Genomic DNA, 21773 nt, shown 5'->3' on the forward strand with positions numbered 1-21773 from the left:
TAAAAAATGTAGAAAAAAAAAAAAACCTCAACTATGTTCAGGAGAAACCTGAATCCCCTGTTGCGGCGCGGCGTTGCGCGGCTGCGAGGGACGGGTGAAAAGGCTCCCAGGAATATCTCCTGCTGGAGGGGACTACTTCTCATTCTTTTACCTCTCAGCAGATGACCTTTTCTTCTTTGCTTTGTGCCGCATGCTGCCAGACAGCAATCTTCCCCGAGCCACTAGGTGTGAAATTAGAGCCCTCGCCTTGTTATTTGTCACTCTTGTGTGACTCCAGGCATTTGCTTCATAATTTGATGCACATATACATTTATATATATACATGTATTTACATTTATATATATATATGTGTGTAATACATATATAAACATGTATTAATTCATGTATTAATTCATATAAAAATGAATATGCTAATATGCTAATCAATGCTCCTGGTTTGAACTCGAGGAGCTCTGTCTCATTAGTTTCCAATGGCAACTAGCTGGCAATGAATAGCATTGGCATGTTCTTGGCAGGTACATATCACTTGATTGGTTTCTGCTTTTGGATGGGTAGTGTTTTGTTGACCTCTCTCTTGTGAGGGTCCGTCACCCCAGAGCCTCGCCGCAAAGATGAAGCTGTAGGCACAGGACATAGCAGGCCAGTGTGGCCAATGAGCTGGCAGGGAAACAGAGGCGCACAGATCAAGGCGTGCTTTGCGTGAGAGCTCGCTGTCGACATACTCTAACACACACACACACACACACACACACATATAGACACTAAGGAGTGGCATGCACAGCTGAGCTGAGTGCGTTGATGGCAGGACAGTGTAAAGTCGAGGGGGTGGTGGTGGCAGTAGTGTGTGTGTGTGTGGGGGGGGGTCCCAGCCTTGACCAGACTGCCAGTGCCCTCTGATCCCCAAATGACCCCTGTCTCACGCTGCCTTGTGGAATTTGAGAGGCTGCAGCTAGTCACTGCTAGCTTATGTGTGAAGAGCAGAGGAAGCCTGCGGTGAGGTGTGTGTGTGTGTGTGTGTGTGTGTGTGTGTGTGTGTGTGTGTGTGTGTGTGTGTGTGTGTGTGTTGGAGGACACTGGGTGCGTGAGTGTGTTTGCGTGTCTGTGGGAGAATGAATAGTGCCTCAGTAGAAAAGAGCTCCAAGGTCTTTCTTTTTTCCTTTTCACGTCTTTTCTTCTTTCCCCCCTTTCTCTTTATCCTAGGCATGGCATGGCTTCTCTTCTGTTTTCTGTTCATCTTCATTTGCCTTCTTTTACCATCGAGGTGGACGATGCATAGATTGTCCCAACCACACCCTGTAGGTCCTGTCACTGTACTGAGTACTGACATACATACACACACACACACACACACACACACACACACACACATAGACAACAAGCCCTCTCTGTGTCTCAACCATTCATTTTTGGCACGGGCGTGCTGATGCTATTTCTGCAGGCTGTGTTTGAGTTTGGGCTCCGGTCCGGCTCTGGCTCGCTCTCCACCGCGCTGGCTCGGGCCCTGCCTGCCTGGCTGCGGATGACGGCTGAATGGCTGACTGTGGTTAGCCAGACTCCCCAACACAGAGATTGTGGCAGGATATCCCAGAGTGCTCACTTCCCTGGTGCAGGAGGGGCCGTTTGACTCACCAGCTTCACTGGGCCTGTGGTCGTAAACAACAGCACCAGCAAAGTCCATCGGCTATTGATTTAGGGTCTTTTTTTTTAAAGGGTCCTAGACGCTAGGCTTATGCTGCTGGATCTATTACCAGTGCGGGTGTTTTCACAACAAACCAGATACTAGCCATGAGAATTAGCCTGTGGCTAAACTGGTGGGTGTGTGTCATAGGAATGTCACCGCTCGAAGGTGACATCAGTGACAGCGTCTCAGATGCCTCTCAACACAACACACTGACACACACACACACACACACACACACACACACACAACAACACAATCACTCATTTCCACGCAGGTGTCTGCCGAGGAAATAAATGTGTGCGTCTGAAATTACACTGAACACCTCCAGATTCCAGACTCCTCTTCTTAAAGTCATTCAGACCCGTGACCCCGGTCCGGCCCGCATGTAATGGAACCTAAACGTCTTTTGGTGAGGAGGATTAAGTGATTGTTCTGCTGCCACTCCTGTGATGGATAGGAGTTGCTTTTTTTTTGCCTCGGGTGGACATACCTACACATCACCTGTGTGGAATGTGCCGTCCATCGCTGACAGGAAAGCCAGGCGTCACCTCTGCCAGGGCGGCCTGGGAGGGTCAGTTATGTAAATGACAGGTCTGAGAACAGTAATGACAGCGTGGGATCGGCCTTCAGATAAGGCGTGAGAGCTCTCAGGGAGAGGCTGTTTGTGTCTGTGGTCCTGTGGCCATCTTCGAGTATTTGAGTTAGGAGTTAGGGGAACATCAACACGGCTGTAAACACCTTGCCTGACTGTGTCCCCTGTATAGTATTGCCTGTACGTTGTGTGTGTGTTACTTTATGAAATGGGATGTCAAAAATGGAACATTTGACGATATCCTCTATAAATTTGAAAGGTTTGACATTGGGACGTGTTTGTGTGAGGGTGTGTTTGTGTGTGTTTGTGTGTGTGTGAGGGTGTGTTTGTGTGAGGGTGTGTTTGTGTGTGTGTGTGTGTGTGTGTGTGTGTGTGTGTATGTGTGTGTGTGTGTGTGTGTGTGTGTGTGTGTGTGTGTGTGTGTGTGTGTGTGTGTGTGTGTGTGTGTGTGTGTGTGGGGGGGGGGGGGGGGGGGGGGGGGGGGTTAGACTGACTGTCTGGCAGCTTCATGTTTAATATTGGGACCTCTTTATAGAGCTGCAACCTGTGCTCTATATATCACTGCCAGCGCCCACAACCCACAACTACAACACGGCCCAGACCTGTGTCTGTGAATGCCTGTCGTCTCAGTCCGCGTCTGCACACCCCAGCCGTCTTGAGCATTCAGCGTGTATAAATAAACCGAGTCTCTGTGTGTGTGTGTGTGTGTGTGTGTGTGTGTGTGTGTGTGTGTGTGTTTGTTGGGGGGTGGGGGGTGGCTGGTTAGATGTGGGTGGGGTTGTGGTCATTGACTAATTGACTCACAGGTGGAATGTCTGAAGCCTGAAGTCAGAATTCTTCAACACACACACACACACACATTCTCTGTGTGTTTTATGTGGGAGAAATGAGAAGTGGGTCTCACTGTAGCCTATTCTCCTATTCAAAACAGGGCAGTACCACACAGCGGTATGCCGCACCACACACACACACACACACACACACACACACACACACACACACACACACACACACACACACACACACACACATGGATTAGTCACACGCTGCTGTGATCCCACTGGTGTGTTTAGTTAGTCAGAGGGTGCCATGCTCTCGTGTTACGGTTTTGACGGCAACAGTAACTTGCCTGATTTCTTTGGCCCAGATTGAGTGGGGAGCCATCGGTGTATAATCAGCTGTGCTGTCCATTCACACATCCCACAGCTGGTCCTGTTTTCCATCCGCTCTCTCTCTCTCTCTCGCTCTGTCTCAGTGTCTCTCTATCATCTCATTACGATTATACATGTCAGGACATGCTCTCCGGTTGGCAGCTGTTGCCGGCTGACTGTCACTTTGACAGACACCTTGTAATGACTCTGTGCCAAGAAAGAGGACAAGACAGAGAGAGAGAGAGAGAGAGAGAGAGAGAGAGAGAGAGAGTGAGAGAATACAAGACAAAAAGAGGGGAACACCTGCTCTGTGGTTTAATGATCGATTGAAATAAAAGCAGACGCCCCTCTTCCTGCTCTGCGCTCATTGGCACCCAGCGCTAATGAATCTCCACCAGAGAGCCGCTCCGCTCCGCCTGGCTATGAATAGCCCACCGGGTCACGCTGCTCCGAAGCGTTTTTTACATTTCAGGCGGAGGCAGACATTTCAGGTTTCAATCTTTAAAAAAAAAAATATATATTTGCAATTTATCTTTGAGCAATATGAACGCTGTGTGAGAAATATGAACGCTTCCTGTCCAAGGCACCTATGCTAATAGACTAATCCCAGCATGGACAGCCATTAACCATCTGTAGCAGAATGAGGCAGAGCACAGCGGAGGTGCTCTGATTTCCCCTGCCTCTCTCATGTAGGGGAATGTAGGGTTGGCACTATAGGTGATATTCAGGGAGAGAGAGAGCGAGAGAGAGAGAGAGAGAGAGAGAGAGAGAGAGGAGAGGGAGAGAGAGAGAGAGAGAGAGAGGGAGAGAGAGATGGAGAGAGAGAGGGAGAGAGAGATGGAGGAGATGGATGGCACAGTGATATTGGCAGGATGCTGCAGGTCTCCGTGGCTGCTCTAGCTAAAAAGAGGAGGGGGCATCAGATGGCACACAGCACGACCCCCCCACACACACCCCAACACACACACACACCTTACTATCCCTCCCCTCTCCTCCCCTACCTCACACATCCACCGCATCATTAGCAGGCCACAGTCCCAGAGAGCGGACAGCTGCCAGAATCCCCCTCCCCCCCCACCTCCACCCACCCTGCCCTGTGAAGCACCTTATCACTCTGCCACTCCTCCTCCCACTGCCTGTCCCAGAGCCAGGGCTCCTCTCCTATAGCGCCCTGCCAAACCAATCAGACAATCAGAGCCAATTAAAACAGAGCAGCTTCCCCTCAGCCTCCGATGACTGCCCGTGGACGAGACACAGAGACTCTTCTCTGTTTTCAGAGAGAGGCCCCCGAGCTGCTCTGGGAGTGCATGAGGGGCTGCAGGCTGCTGATACTCTGCCTGGATCACAGCAGAGCCCCCTAAAGCAGACAGAGCGATAGAGTGAGTGGAAAATAACGCTGAAATAGTAATGCTAGAAATACAGTATTTATTTGTTTGTTTGTGTGTTTGTTTTTGTTTTTTTTCACCGAGACGGCATGATGACTTTTTTGCTGCCGGCTCGTTAAGCATCCCGTTTGTTTGAGTGAGCGAGCATCGAGCGCCGGCCCGCTCATCACCCATTCAGGCCCCGTCTGCTTGAATGCTCCCGGTGAGATGACGGAGGCGCCGGCCGATCAATAAGAGATGGAGGCTCCAGCCCAGCCCCCAGCACACCCAAAAGCCCCTGTGCACACACACACACACACACACAAACACACACACACACACACACACACACACACACACACACACACACACACACACACAGACCCCCGCACACACACACATACACACACACACACACACACACACACACACACACACACAGCATGGCGGTATACCGCTAATCCCAGGCTTCGATCTCTTTAATGCTGCTGAAGACGTGATGTAGTAGATGTTGTATAGTGTCTTTTAATGTAGTGTCTTTGTCAAGAGGCACGTGTCACAGTGGGGTGTGTGTGTGCATGTGAGTGTGTGTGTGTGTGTGTGTGTGTGTGTGCATGTGAGTGTGTGTGTGTTTGTGTTTTTTTGTCTGCCTGTGAATAGGCACGGTACATAGAATTGGTTTGAAAAGTATCAATGGGGAAAATATGTGTCTACATGCATGTAGGCACCCTCACACACTCACACTCACACTCTTACACACACACACACACACACACACACACACACACACACACACACACACACACACACACACACACACACTCACAAACACACACACACACACACACACACACACACACTCACACACACACACACACACACACACACACACACACACACACACACACACACACTGTAGATCTCTCATTTAAGCAGGGGTCTGTCATTAAGAATGCTACTCCTCTCGTTGAAGCAGAATAGAAAAGCCCTAGTATCCCCTTTTTGCAAAGCATCAGCCATCAGCCATTGCAAAGAAAATACATCCGCAGACAGACATGACAGGCCATCATTTTCCTTTGAAAAGATTGTATTGATGCAGGGTGTTCTGTTCTAAACAGAAAAGAATAGCACTGACATAGATCACTTCAGTATGTGTGTGTGTGTGTGTGTGTGTGTGTGTGTGGTGTGTGTGGGAGCACAAGTGTGTCTGAACAGAGTAGACACCGCTCCCTGTCTTCACCACCCCATCAACACATCCTCTCACACACACACACACACACACACACACACACACACACACACACACACACACACACACACACACACACACATACTTCAGCGCTCAAGTGGAGGCCTCTGCTTTCAGCAGCTTCATCAGTCCATCCCCCTTTCAAAGAGCCCATCATTCCAAAGTAGGGCCTACTGAAAGCTGCCTGAGAGCAGTTCAGGGCCAGTGTGGTGTGTGTGTGTGTGTGTGTGTGTGTGTGTGTGTGGTGTGTGTGTGTGCGTGTGTGTCTGGAGGGTAGACCGGAGCAGCCATGGCGGTGAGAAATGGATCGGGGAGCAGAGGCCCAGGCTTCCTGAGCCCCAGATGTTCTCACGCAAGGCAACTAGAGAGCGGCGGGTTTTTTTTTTTTTAAGAAGAAACCTCACAAACCTTGGCCCTGTGCTTCGGCACTCTTTCGAAATAGAAAACCCCGGCCGCCGTGGCGTTCCAATGCACCCAGATTCTCCCGCCGAACCTGCGGGGGGAAACTCCTATCCCACGGAGCCCCATCCGTCACACGAGGGACGTGCTGAGGGTAACCCAAGACGGCCACGAGCCACGGCCCATGGTGCTTTAGAGATGGTGACCAGGATTATCAAAGGGAGGAATGCAAGGATGTTTACTGCTTCCACCCATGGGTGTGTGTGTGTGTTGATGTGTATGCGCGCGTGTGTGTATATATGTGTATGCATGTGTGTGTGTGCATGTGTGTGTGTGTGTGTGTGTGGGTGTGTATGTGTGTGTGTGTGTATGTTCATATGTTTGTATACTGTATCCATGTTAGCTGACACGGCTGGCTCTTATTTAAAGGGGCGCTATGGGGGAAATGAATACAGTGCGATGGGAAGTGTTGGGCAAGGCTGTGGCCGTCTTCAAAAAGAAAGCAGACACTTGGCGTCTGTAACCACCTCAGGTAACACCCAATGGTAACACAATGCTGGGGGAGAATGCCACTGGCTGATTTTCAAAGTGCATACTTCAATTCTGTGCACTTGCATAGGAATGTGAGTTACATCAGGGTGCTTTCATGCGGGGTATTTTCCCATGTACTTTTATTCGCATACCTGAGATGTAGAATCACACCTGACGACTGTTGGCATTTAAAAAGCGGTTTGTGTTTTGTCACACACGTGACAGTCTACACAAGAGCAGCAGGTCTCTCGGAATCTTTCATACTTCTTCTTCTTCTCAGCCAACAGCTGTCTGTGTGATTTCTCGACACACATTATTCGTATGGCCGAGAGATGTAGGTCTCCCTTCAGCGAGTTTGCTCCCGTACATTTCAATCCATCACAGTAGCACTGAAGTGCTTTTTTATCAAGCGGTATGGAAAAGAAACCTTAGGCAGAGGTTTAGGCAATGTGTTTTGCCTCCTAAAAACACACCCTTTAGCATTCCTAAATTCATCAAATGCACATTAGAAGCAGTTTTCAGTTGTAATTTGACCCCAGGGGAAATCAGTGTGTGTTTTTTTTTTTTTTTTTCTGAATGACGGCTTCTTCCAGCATGGCTAGCACTGGCTAGTTCATGTAGCTTCCCTAATCCACTTAGCCCTCTCTTCTAGCCAATCACAGACACAAATGTGCAAACACCAGACAGTCACTTGAGACTCTTTGAAGCCATTTAAGCTCTGCTTCTACTGGCCTAGTCCACAGAGAGCCATGAGAAAAGGCCCCATTGTGGAGGTGTGGAGGGGAGAATGACTTGTCCTGCTTACTTAAGGAAGTGCTGCCATTCTTTTATGCCAATAATTCCGTTCCGTCAAAGACTGACAGATAATTGGCGTGCTGATCGTATCGCATTAGAACAACATGTGCATACCCACTGATGAAATTACAGTCAGTGATGGGAATGTTCACAGGGATCTCTTAATGGCTGTGACTGGTATGTGACAAATTAAATGAAAGAAATTCTTCAGTATAAGTGCTATAAGTGATTTACTACTTATGTATATGCACAGGTATTTATGCTCTTGACTTCAAGTATGAGCATTTTTTTTTATCTCAACAACATCACCTCATAAGTCATCGTCGGGCCTAAACTAAAAAAAGACACAGTTCCTATAAGCAATTAAGCTTTAAGAGAGAGCGGACAGACTAATGTTGGTGTTAAATGCCCCCACCCAAACGTTTCCATTGTGACTCACATTTCCATTTCCCTCTGTAATCGTGAACCCAGTTCCTCGTGCGCCAACAAAACATCTTGATAAGAACGAGACGAGAGGCTGAGCCCTCGAGAGTGGGCCTTTAGTTTCTGTGATACCACTGGATGATTTCCAGTTTCCATTGTGTTAAGCATGGCAAAGCACTCACGCTTCCATGGGATTGTGGGGATGTGGCTATAGTTGACAGGGGTCCGTCAGGGATATAGGCTCCCTGGCAGACGTCACTGTTGCTTTAGCCATGCTGTTTAACAACATAGGTTCCAGCGGGCACTGACTGCAGCTGATGATACAACTTCATATGAGGATTAAGAAGGATTTCTTCATCAGCTTTACTATTTGACATTAGATTTTTCACCACTCTACATAGAATATGATCAATATTTACCGGAACATTGAAATCATACAGTAGTCTAATTCCTGTCATTTTGTTAGACATCCAGAGGTTTTTTAATGAAACAAAGATAGCTTGACAGTATTTGCATTCATATGATTATATCACTGGTAGTCCTCATATGTGCTTACAGTAAATAAAGGGACGCGTATTTAGAATGATTCAGGCGGCTTGAATACATTTTCTCCTTTCGAAATCATTCAGCACTCAGCTTCACAGGTTCTTTGGACATCTAAAGGAACCTTTTAAGTTTGCTTTCTCTCGGAAGCTTTGAGACGGCAGTTCAAGGAAGAGCTGTAACTGCCTCCTCTGTTCTAGGTAATCCCAACTCTCAAAAGATGAACTTTTAAAATAAGCCCCCTCCTCCCTTTTGTAGTCTCTTTGCTAATCTGTGTTTTTTTTGTGTGTGCTAGTATTCATTTCCCTCTCTTTCTGTCATCCGTTTGGGGGCCGCTTCAGTGAAAACCAGCCCAGTATGCGCACGGCCGCATTACAGGGAGCAAAGTAAACATATGGTTAGAGTACAGTGCGAGCTGTGCATTGTAAGAAGCGCTGCATTGTCTAATGCCCCTGACCACGTCAGAGCGTTTCCTGTGAATGGCCATTTCCTCAACATCTGCACCTGTGCACCTGCGGGTTCCCATTCATCTGAATCTGTTTGCCTTTCCTCCACTTCTCATGGCCTCCACTCTTAAGAATGACCCCGCCAGTTCACCAAGGAGAAAAAAAAAGAAGCATTTCAAAAAGCGGTTGGTCCACAAATGTTTCCAATTGAGCACATTTCGATGGCATCTCCTTTTTTGTGCTTCTTGAAAAGTTCGAGTTACACTGGCTTGTTTTGTTTTGTTTGTTGAGGTTTCTTTCATTGCTGGTATGCCTCACATGTCATTCAGTCTTGCGGTTGGATGTTTGACTCTGAGGTGTTGTGTTTCTTTCCTGGTGTCTTCTGTGGCGGCCTCTCACGCTCTCACCCCTGAGCTGTGTTCGTGTGTTTCTCTAAGTCTGTGTTGGTCTGCAAGTGAGTCACGGCAATGACCTCCGCTGGCATCTTCCTAGTCAGACATTCCTAAATGTCAGTTAGCATAATGTAGCAGGTAGGTTGTCATTTTTCTTTTGTTCAAAGACCAACATAAGGGTTTCTGTTTTGAGTCAATTACCTCGGAAAAAAATATCTGCAGAGCCACAATCTGTGTTTACTGTGCTTCTGTCACACATCGCAGTGGGAGCCTCTGTGTGAAGTCGGCAAGAGGCTGATCAAACAGCGATAAGAGAGAACACTGAGAGAACCTGTTTTAGGGAACAGAACGCTTCTGCGCTCAGATCAAAGCACACAAACAACTCGAGCCGCCATAACCGCTCTGGCATGCGCTAAAAACAGTTAAATCAAATATGCAAAAGAAAAAACCACTGCCACTCCTGACGTGTTTTGTATTGAAAGGAAGGACTCAGATAAACTGTGGAGGTCAGTGTTGGAGTAGACCCTGACTGAAATGCAGAGGCTAGGCGTTCTGGACAGAAGTCAAGGCGCACAACATGTGAACTGGACGGACGGGAGAGAGAACGGTAATGTGAAAGGACAGCAGTACGACGGGAGGGAGACCCCGGGCTTCCGAAGCCCATCGACCAGACACTCACCACCCGCTCTCCCCACACCCAGCAAGCTGACGCCCCAGCCGTGGTCCGGAGCTGCTGCTGCCGGCCCCTGGGGTGCTGCTGCTGCTGCTGCTGCTACTGCCAATTTGCCAAAGACAGGACAGGAGAACAAAATGAGGTTGGGCGGAGAGACTAAAGCAGGAGGGGTTGAGCTGGAAGTGGAACAGCGGCAGAAATAGTTTAGAAACAGCAGACAGTGCTGAGCGCTTGCCCAGTGGTGGTGGACAGCCTTGATAAAAGAGGAGAGAGGCAAGGACTGAACACAGTTAGGCAGAGGAAGAAGGAGATCATTTGGCCAGCTTTTGACAATTTAATAGATTTCTGTGTACAGAAAACTGTGTGTGAGGGACGTTGCTGGCGGACTGGTGGGTGTGTGTGTATAAATAGTGTGAAGTTATTTACAAAGGTACACACTGTAAATAACTTCACCATCATGCACACACCCTCTCTCTCTCTCTCTCTCTCTCTCTCTCTCTCTCTCTCTCTCTCTCTCTCCCTCACACACACACACAGACACACACACACACACACACACACACACACACACACACACACACACACACACACACACACACACACACACACACACACACTCATACAGACACAGACACACACACAAACACACACACTATGTGTTTACACACAGGTCATGTTACCATTTCATGTGGCTTGTTACAAGCTTGCAGTGTGAGGTTAGTTGTTTTATTTAGTGTCAGCAGTGACAGCTTTAGTCTGGAGCTGGTGACATGTTCCCATGATGCACGGCGGGGGCCATCAGCCTTCAGGCCGCCTGCGATGCCTGCTGCTTAGACCGGAGTGTTGTTCACACACTGTTTCTCCTCTGCTCCTCCTACCCCATGTCATCAGTCTCCCAAAGCACACATCCATCAGTTATTCTAAGAAGACGAGAGGCACCGCTGATAAGGGCACTGCGACCAATTCAGAGCAGTCGTGCCGCCACCTCGCTCATGTAAACAAGGCAAACGCTAACAATGAGATATCCATCTCTGAGCCCAAGCAGGTGAAAATGGAGGATCCTCTCGTCTCTCTCTCTCTCTCTCTCTCTCTCTCTCTCTCTCTCTCTCTCTCTCTCTCGCTCTCTCTCTCTTTCTGCGTCAAATCACATCGCAGCCCTCCACCTGCTGTTTATACAACCGCTCTCTGTCATCTCGCGCAGGTAGTAATGAAGTCAGCAGGCGCTGGATGAAAAGGCCCCTGATTTAAATCATCCCGTGTGTGTGTCACGCTGGAGGCGTGAGTGTGCAGGGGGGCTCTTCACCCCCGCCTCCACCCAGGAGACCGGCGGGTGGGGCCAGGCGGTGGGGTGGGGAGGGGAGACAGGGCGCGTGGGGGGGGGGGGGGGGGGGGGGTTATCCCCACCTCTCCTGGGGGGGGGGGGCTGAGACACCTCAGCAGGGGGACAGCTGTCCTGGGCTCATGCGGTCGTGTGGCCCTGATGGTAATGCGGGGGGCCTCGTTAGCGCGCGCTCCCTCTCTCGCTAGCTATGTTATGGGCTCTGTTGTGGTGCTCATGAAGCCTGGAGCGCCTGCGTGTTGTGGCAGATGACTCACTCGCAGAAAAATGAATATCAATGTTTTCTTTCTTTCTTTCTTTCCATCATTGTCAGCTACCCACTCTGTTTTCCTCTCTCCCTCTCTCTCCCTTTCTCTCCCTCCTTCTCTCTGTCTCTATCTGTCTCTCTCTTCATGCATACATAAGGGCCTTACTTGACAGCAAAAAACAGCTGGAGGAGAGAGCGTGGACATTTCCATCACAATTACTTTTGACTACCGCGAGGACAAGCCTGGTTCAGCTGTGTTGATGCTGTTGAGGCTTTAGATGAAATCAGGGCCCTCGTGTCAGTCATTACCCAAGCAGAACCCGGCACAATTTCACAGCAATTAAACCGCGTCTGCTAATTCGCCGGATACATTTTAATGAACGTTGGTGACATTTATGTAATCTACAGATTGCGTGCAGACATTTCTTGGATCTCCAAGTAGGAGTAGGAGGCAGCTTTAGTCATGAGCCCCCAGCACAGTTAGTTGCATCATTTACACAAAAAAAAAACCCAAATCACACAATTATGGCTGGAAAAAACTCAGATTCCATGAAACCATTTTTTTTCCCTTCTGCGTAGCCTCTTCATCATTAGTATGCTTAGTCAGCATGTGCCCACACGGCCTGGCAGAGCACCCACACTCCCCATGTTCTGGAGCTCACGCTCACGCTCACGCTCACGCTCACGCTCACGCTGTCTCACAGTCGCCTCCATCCCCTCGCCAAGAGGTCAGGTCACTCACAGCTGTGCCCTTGGTCTCCAAGGGAACCCATCTCTTTATTGAGCGCTGCTGAACCCAGAACAGGGAAGAGCGCGGCGTGGTTGATGACTGTCACGGCACCGCCTACTCGTTTCTTTTTTTCCTTTTAAGGACAAAGCCGTCTCCACGGCGGCATGGAGCCAGGTGAAGGCTGTGACGTCTCTGCCTTGTGATTGTCATTACATCGGTGACAAAGCAAGCAAGCCCGCCTGCCAAAAGACATGTCATTATTGCGAGTGTGCTTCGTCACGAGCTGCCTGCACGACTCGCATCCCACCCACGCTTCGTAGGCGTACAGTATTAGCAGCCCACGGGGTACACATTGTCAGCATCGTGCGTATGCGAAGTTCACAAAGTGACTTACAAGGTCAACGCGCCCTGCATGAAAACACACTGACAGACACGTCAAGCACGGAACCTTTTTTTAAACATATAAGTGCACGTCCTTGATGTTTGAAGAGAGCCATCTTAAAAGCTGATAATTACTTTGCTGTTCACCTGCGAACACAAAGCCAGCCCATCTCTGTTCTCTGTGCTGGAATGAATGGCATTCTTATTTGGGCTGGGCGCTCACATAACAAGGAAAGAGGCAGTGATTTTAAGCAAGGGAGAATTCAAGGATTGGGCAGAGGAAATGCCTGGTAGTTGTCAGAGCATTTTTAAAGCATTAATATGTAAGGTTAAAAGCTTGGCGTGGCCCTAAGGAGAGCCTCATAATGTACTGTACAATCCTTTTTAAGACAAGGAGAACTATATTTAGGGTTCTCCTGGTTTTAATGGAAGGAGATCCTATATTTAACCATATAGGTACGCTTATGGTTTATTAATTAAGTGACAGTAGGTACATAAAAGTATAAATGGAGGTGTGAGAGCTCAATAACTTCAAAGACACTGTATCAGTGAAACCACAAGCAACCACACATCTGGTCTTTCCCTGAAAATGACAATACAGTGAACAGACATCAGAAACCCGAAACCGAAACCCACATCAGTGGTCTTGTAATATCATCTTAGAGCCTCACGAATCTGTGTGACAGCGTCTGCCATGCGTTACACAACATCTCATTTATTTTCAAAGCATCCTTGATCTAGCCTATAAAACACAACGGGATCCGTATTAGTGGGCAATAGGGTGCTGCGCCGCTCACCAAGTGCGCGTTGCTCAAACAGAGATGTTTTGGGTGGAGGCTAATGGACATGTTACGTAATTTTAATGATAAGGCTGAGGAAACTTGTTTTTTAAAAGGCCAAGGAAACGAGGAATGGTCGGGAGGTTGCTGAACCGCAGTCCTGACAATGAATAATCTGTTTCTGTACATAGAGACACAAACACAAACATATACACAGTGGAAGCGATAAACCCTACTTCCTCTATAAATACTTACAACCCTCCACATGAAATACGCATCCATGAACCTTGGTCTGGCAGGCCTTCAGTGTACCGGGTAGGGTGGCTAATTCCGCCTGTCTGCCCTCTGTGTAGCACGAAAAGGATAGTAACATATTAGTCATGGATCCAGTCTGGCTAATATTTATAGACGGCTAAATTCATACTGGAAGGAACAACAATAGGCTAAAGTCACATTATATTCCTTCCCTTTTTCTAGAAAAATGCGATATGAAGTGACATGTGACCCCATAAGCCTTGACCCAGCCAGGGCTCGGTCCAACAACAATCAAAGCTTCCGCCTTTCTGTTTAAAAAAAGGCAAACACACACACACACACACACACACTCACACACTCACACTCACACACTCACACACACACACACCGGCCAGTAAGGAGACTGCAGGGCATTGTGTTACTTCCTACACTGTGTTTTTACAATGCATGACATAAACATGCAGCAAGCACAAATCACAGGGTTCTAAAGACCTTGAAGCTCACAGAGAACACACACTACAGCTGCTAGAGGATTTCTATTCATTTTTCTCATGCCTGAGCCGACCGGGAGGAAACATATATTCCTTTCACTTTTAGTTCACTCCCACAGACATCGAATCACTCACACTCATGCACTCCCACACACTCACACAAGCCGAGAGGTACACACACACATATATATATACACACAACATCACATTCACAGGTTCACAGGTTTTTATTGAGATCAAATCATGGCTAGTAACAGGCTATTATAGAGGGACTGCATTACTTTAGAAGGAGAAAGCAGTGGGCATATCTTGATTGGATAGACACAGTGACAGCTGAGCCCTCATCACTTCCTCCATCACTCTTACTACTGCGAATGAGCAGGAGGGCAGGAGCGATCATCGTTGTCCAGATGAGCTGTTTAAGTGTGACCCACAGCATGTGTGTGTGTGTGTGTGTGTGTGTGTGTGAGTGTGTGTGTGTGTGGGATGGTGACTGTCAGTGTGAGTGACAGGGGAACACTCTGCTCTCGCTTGTCAACGGAACTCTCAGCACAAGCTGCTGAGGAAGCTGGCCTCCTCGTCCTCGGAAGCCATTTTGAAAAATGAAAAATTCATTATGTTCTGGATGGCAACCCGAAGGGTGGAGACAACCTCTGCTAAACACACCTTTGCACGGCAACATCCTCGGTTCTTTCCTTCCAACAAAATTCCCCTCACTGATAAGACGTTGAAGGTTGTGAAGTTTGAAGAAGGAGGTTATTGGAGCCATTCAGATTCTTTGGAAAGGAGGCTCTCTTGGTGTAAATCTTGTTCACGCTCGACAATCAGGCCTAATGGGCCAGGGGTGACAGAGCACATCCAAGGCCTCAGAAGTTATGTACTGACATTCTTTTCAACAAACAATTAGCAAGAGAGCTACCGCTGTGACCGAGTCACCTTCAGTAGAGACGCGGCGCCTGCTTAGTCCTGGCAAGATGACAACTGTACTGTCGTTGGGAGGAGCAGTGATGGGAATTCTGGTTAGATTCACATTCCTGCTCTAATTCTTAAGACGATGGTATGAATGCAAATCAGCAATGGCTTTGTTTTGTTTTCCAGCGAAACAGCCTTTGTCACGCTACCTGCATGCTTCGTTTCTTTCGTAACCTTACCCACAATTGCTCACGTTTAGTCAGCTCAACCTGCCCGCTGTGTTTTTACTGTAACTTATGCATTGTTAATCACCGCATCATCAATATTTCAGAAGCCTTTCCTGGTAGACATGTTGGGTAATTGTCCACATATCATCTGGTGCCTTATTATGGGGGGACGGGCAGGGTGAGGGGGTGGTGATCTTGAAGATCACAAGTAGTCACTTTCTCATACAGTAGACACACTTTGTGAAGGCAGTTCCCCTCTACTAAACGTTATCGACTCGAAACTGCATTGAGGAACGTACTCAGAGGGACAGTCATGAGAGGTTACTGAGCAGAAACCTCTCCTCACTCTCATTGGTACAGAGGCAGGGCCTGTTCCCCTGTGTCCTCCATTAGAAGAGATGGAGGAGATAATGATCTCACTGAAGTAGCAAAAGAAAAAGTTGTATTTGGAGATGTCAATGATTAAAAAAAGAGAGATCTTTGGAAGAGTACAGCCCTCGGGGAACCTCCTTCGTAATTGCATTTCTAACTGCTGGGCTTTTCTGCCAAGTCAAGGTCAGGCTTCAGAAAGGGAAAAAGGTCATCTCTTGTTCTCCTTTCATCGGACCACTCTGCAGGATTGTGGTTTCGCTCGACTCCGAGCTTCCGCACTGCTGTGTTAGCGTACCTCTCACGGAACCCCCATAGCTCCTGTGTGCAGACAGGGACTTCGCTTCCCTGCAGGGTTCAGCAGATGGGTTAGGCCCACCGGAGGAGGGGGGGGGGGGGGAGCAGTAGGGGTAGTTGAGTGCAATGGGGCGGTGTACTGCTCTCGCCTCATTACCACACTGTAGATCACCATTCCACGACTGCAGAGGGAAGAGCAGGCAGCAGACGAACTAACGTGCTGACACGACCAGCCCCTTCACCTGGCAGATGTGTCCCCCTCACCCCTGGTTGTCACAACCATCTGCTCACGCCGACTGATTCCCCCGCTGTCAAATCGAACTTTTATCGATTTGGTCACGGCTCGGAACGTGAGCTAGCCCGCACACCTGGTCGAGCTCAAGCCGAGCTCACAGCCTCGACTCGGGTGTGTGATTCCAGCGGAGGCGAGAATGTGCCTCGGTGTCAAGGTGTGTCAGGTGGTTTTGTTTATGGCTGGGGAAGTACATCCGAGCCCCTAATTGATATGAAAGCCAGTCAGTGTAAACAGAGTCTGTACTTGGGTTTGGGTTGGACCGTTGGCATGCCTGTGGAGTGTCAGCGGCAGCCTTTGCCAGTAACCCGGTGAAGAGTCAGAAGTCCAGAGCACAACCCCAAACAGAGAGACAGGTCATCGCGAAAACATTTACTTTATACCAGGGCGTGTTGGTCATGCCTCACTTCAAAGGCGTTTAATAGTGAATGATTGTGTGTGCGTGTGTGCGTTTGTGTATTTTATCAAAATATGTGGGGTGTGATTGGCTTACACAATTTCAGTGGAATTTCCAGTGTGATGGGAAATTCATCAAGTTAAACCTGTCTCTCATTTGGCCTTACTTCAAAAGGCAGTGCGCCTTTCTTTATGTAAATGTTGACAAATTATTTCTGCAAAACCGCAGCCAAAGTAAGATTATTTACATATCAGAGGTGATCATAAAAGTGCTGTCCCTGGGCACTTAGGAAAATACAATGTGAAATATCTGTAGCGGAGACAGTGCCCGTTTGGTGAGATATGCTGAGAAATGCAGACGCTAATTTCCCAGTGGACTGGGAGCGAACCCTCTCCTCTCCCTCTCGTAAATTTCACTCTAGCTGCCCTCAGCAATCTCGGCTGCCCAAAAATGAGAAGTTATTAAAAATCCAAACATGGGCTGTTGGTAGATGGCAGGACAGGCAGCAATATTTCACACACACACACAAAGACAGACACACACACACACACACACACACACACACACACACACACACAGCCACACAGCCACACACACACACACACACACACACACACACACACACACACACACACACACACACACACACACACACACACACACACACACACACACACACACACACACCCCGTCCTGTCCCTGTGCTCTGAGAAAACGGAGCTGGTTGACCCCCCCCCGGAGCAGAAGCCCCAGTGTCATCCATCATCAGGGGTTGTTTTATGTGCCTCTAATTCTTCATAATCAAATCAAACCTTCTGCCACAGTGATTCTCTTAACTAGACAGATGCCCTTAGGCTGGACCTAATATTCTTCTTCCATCATCTTGCATCTGTGATGAGGCAAACAAGCTGGTGTGTTACGTAACCCTCCACACACACACACACACACTGCATTGAAAGGGCCTGTGTATGCAGATCACGCATCAAAACACTCCTCGAGAACGATAAAGCTGCAAATCCCGTTGTCCAACGCTAATTCCTTCAAGCGAAAATCGCAGCGCTCTTTGACCCCCGTGCAAAAACGAATTTGGACTGAGACTATTACGGACTCTCCATTCTCTCCTTAATTGGCCTATTCGCTCAAGATCGAGGTGATACGTACTAGTGCCCTAGGTAGTGTGCACTTCTGAGACAGCCTAAAAGAAATTGCAGCACACAGAAAAAGTGTTTTTTGGTGAACCAAGATCAGATAAGACACTGTTATAATCACATCAAGCCTATCAGCCTCAGAGACAAACGGACTGGATCCACTAGTGTCCAGAGCAAGGGAATGTGTAATGGCTTTACCATTAATATGAAAGGATTTCCTGGCTCCAAGCACCACAGACACAGACTCCACGTACAAGGCCTTAACATACTGACCACCATTTTACTACTAGAGAATGATTTAGGACAGAGGCTCAGATCCATTTTTCTTGGTCATAATTATAAAACCTTCTCTCCAGTCATCACTGATTTACTGCCAGACCTCCATATGCCCCTGAAAAATGTGATGATGTCACTGATGACTGCCTTACATCTTAACTTAGCTACTCCAGGTTTGTGTGTGTGTGTGTGTGTGTGTGTGTGTGTGTGTGTGTTGAATCCAAGCCCTCTCAAAGGCTACTGTTCATTCCACAGAATATCACACCGTGGTCAGTTAAGTGCTATTTGAAATCTTGCAGACAGTGCTCAAGTACGTGTTCAGCCGTGTCATGCTGGCTTTCTCCTCTCTGCCATTTTCCTCACAGTGTTCATCTGCAGCTTCATGATCGCCGCCCCCGTCTTCGGTTACCTGGGCGACCGCTTCAACCGGAAGGTCATCCTCAGCTGCGGCATCTTCTTCTGGTCCGCTGTGACCTTGTCCAGCTCCTTCATCACCAACAAGGAGGTAGGTGCCAACCCTAACCCCTCCCCTCCCCTCCCTTCCCCGCACCCTAGAGCCCTCCACCACTCTCTACTCCAGACCACAACCAGAAGCGGCTCATCCATACTTTAGCCTTCCTGTAAAACCCCTCCACTAAACGCTGGTTCCCTGGATAGGGATTTTTTACTTTCAACGCTCACCTCTATTTTCAGTTGCAATTTTTCACTCGATATATGTAATTACTGTGGGCTTTATATCCGTGTCTATGAAAACTGGCCGAAAGGGTAAGAAGCATTTATGTGCGTATTTAGCGATACGCCAACTCATTCTGCTCTAAATCAGTCTGAGGTTCCCCGATGCCTAGTGAGGACACGTTCCACTGTGGCGGCGGTTGGGAGGGACCCGTGCGCTGTGTGTTTGAGGATGCAGCTCACTGGCGTGTGCAGTCTGAGTGCCTGCAGTCCCCCTTCCCTCCCTCCCTCCCCTGCAGATGAAATGGCAGGCGTAGTTTGCATAACGCACACTTAGTCTGAGGAGACTTGGTTACAGCTCTATCGCTCCCTGTCAGTGCCTGTGTGTGTCTTCCCTCTCGTTCTGCTCGAGCTCGGCACACTGTTCGCCTTCTTCCTCTATACCCCGCCGGCCGCCACAAGATGAAGGGAAATGGGTGTCTCATTGAAGTCCTCATCTTCCAGCCTTTTGTTTGTAAAAAATCAGAAGGGCAGTTTCTTGGGTTCTAACCAAGTAAAACAGTAAAGTTGATTTGTTTAAAAAAAGAAAAATTTTAAGCTAATAACATACCATATGTGTATTTCCAAAGAGTCATGGTATGTATATGTATGTGCCTGAATCTTATTTTAAAATGTGAATCAGTGGTAGAGATGAGGAGAAAGCTGCAGTCTTCCTGTTATGAAACAAACGGGCCAGCTCTGAGAGAGGACAACAAAGTGACACACGGCCTGTCAAACGCTCATCCAAACAGCGCTGTGACAGAGATGTGACCTGGCCCTCCTGCACCCCACACAATTACCCTCTAAATGCGAGAGTCAGCCACTAATGACACGAGGACCAGGGCGGTGCTGGAGGCTACCCACACAAGCAGTTCGATATCCCCTTAATTGATTCCCATTGTCTTGAATGTCAGTGAGAAAGCCTCTGGTGTGGTGTGGTGTAGTGTGGTGTGGTGTGGTGTGGTGTAGTGTGCTGTGCTGTACTGTGCTCCAGTGGGCCAGATGCTCTTCTGGGTGCATGGCGAGGCTGAGGAGCTGTGAGGCGCGTTGCGGCGCGTTGCGGCGCGTCGCGGCGCGTCTCTGGGGAGGCCCCTGGGAGGGTGCTGGAGTACGGCTGCTAATTAAAAGGCCACGGCGACAGCAGCAAAGTGACAAGCCGAGGATGGCACGCTTGTTGGCGCCGCGGGGGCGCCACGTGATGCCGTGGTGCCACGCGCCAGCTCGGAGGGAAGGAAGATGGCCTCCTCCTGGGCACTAATCCTCCCGAAGCTGCCCTATTGCTGACGGAGCACACACTGATGGAGGAGGGGGGGGGGGGGGGTTAACGCCAGTCTGCATTTTTTGGACTGGCACTCTTGACATGAGGCGCCGAGGGCATCCACAGCCGTTAGCCATGCACCCACTCACACTCATAGACACACACACACACGCACGCACGCACGCACGCACACACACACACACACACACACACACACACACACACACACACACACACACATGCACACTCCCTCTCTGACAGCAGAACAGAGCAGTTTTAGCCAAGCCAGTGCAGAGAGACAGAAATGAATGGAGAGTTGCATATATGCATGTATTGTCTGCATGTTTCTGTAATTTTATACAGACAATAAGACAAACATTGTCACGCAGGCACTGACACACAGTCATTTTAACGCATGGCTGCATATGCATGCACACACACACACACAGACAGACTCTCATATTCTCGGTTAAATTACACAACTGCTTCGGATTCTTGCCTTGGCAACAAGTACTACAAACAAAAGCACAGACATCCACAGCTCTAGACAGATGATAAGTCATGGCACATGCTGTCCAAGGGCAAGATCATAAAACATCTGACCTCTAGTCTTTGGAGAGTAGAACCTTAAATTAAGGAATGTTTTTCTCAACCTTAAAAAATTAGGCACTATGTTGCCCAATAGATGTCCAAGATTTACAGCTAAGTTGTTTGTGTGTGTGTGTGTGTGAGTGTGTGTGTGTGTGTGTGTGTGTGTGTGTGTTTGTGTTTGTGTGTGTGTGTGTGTGTGTGTTTGTGTGTGTGTGTGTGTGTGTGTGTGTGTGTGTGTGTGTGTGTGTGTGTGTGTGTTTGTGCAGAGTTAAGAGAAAGAAAGAAAAGTGTTCCTTAAAGCAATGATCTTCCCCCCACATCATTACTTTGAGGTAAATTAGGGAATAATTAGTCAGAGATTACTTCGAGGAGAATTAGTCTGGCGTTCACATGTGAAAGAGTATAGGCCAATCATATGTTTTGCATTTTTAAAGACATACATTTTGCTTTTATAGAGCGAAATTGCAGGAAATTAATGTTTTGCCAGAAGTCCTTTTTTATACTTTGTGTGACAATTACCGTCCTCCAGGAGCCTTTGTAAGTGTTCACTTAGGAACAAATTAGTCTGCAATTAAGCCAAAATAGGCTGGTGTGAAAGAGTCTTTTTTTCATATTTTGCATAATCCTATTTCTTGCTTTGACAAATAAGCAAGAGGAAGCCGTCTCAGGGAGCTCGGCGGCGGCGGTGCGCGGTGAAAACATATGCACATATTTTAGCCCGTCACATTTCCATCCTCATCTTTATTTATTCAGCCCGGAGAGAGACACCCCAGGGGCAGCTGGCTTTCATTCAGACCCGTCTCCAGAAATGTGACCGGGTGAAAACATACAGGC

At 48.3% G+C, this 21773-nt stretch overlaps 1 protein-coding gene across 1 annotated transcript in view; it reads left to right on the forward strand.

Moving 5' to 3' along the window:
- Positions 1-21773, forward strand: part of spns2 (spinster homolog 2 (Drosophila)) — a 76186-nt gene that overhangs the window by 23379 nt on the left and 31034 nt on the right. The window contains exon 3 of the mRNA XM_031572402.2: positions 18745-18884. Coding sequence (XP_031428262.1) covers positions 18745-18884 — 140 coding nt within the window. The remainder of the gene's footprint in view (positions 1-18744; positions 18885-21773) is intronic.

Source organism: Clupea harengus, chromosome 8 (genome assembly GCF_900700415.2).
Source record: "Clupea harengus chromosome 8, Ch_v2.0.2, whole genome shotgun sequence".
Classification (NCBI taxonomy): Eukaryota; Metazoa; Chordata; class Actinopteri; order Clupeiformes; family Clupeidae; genus Clupea; species Clupea harengus.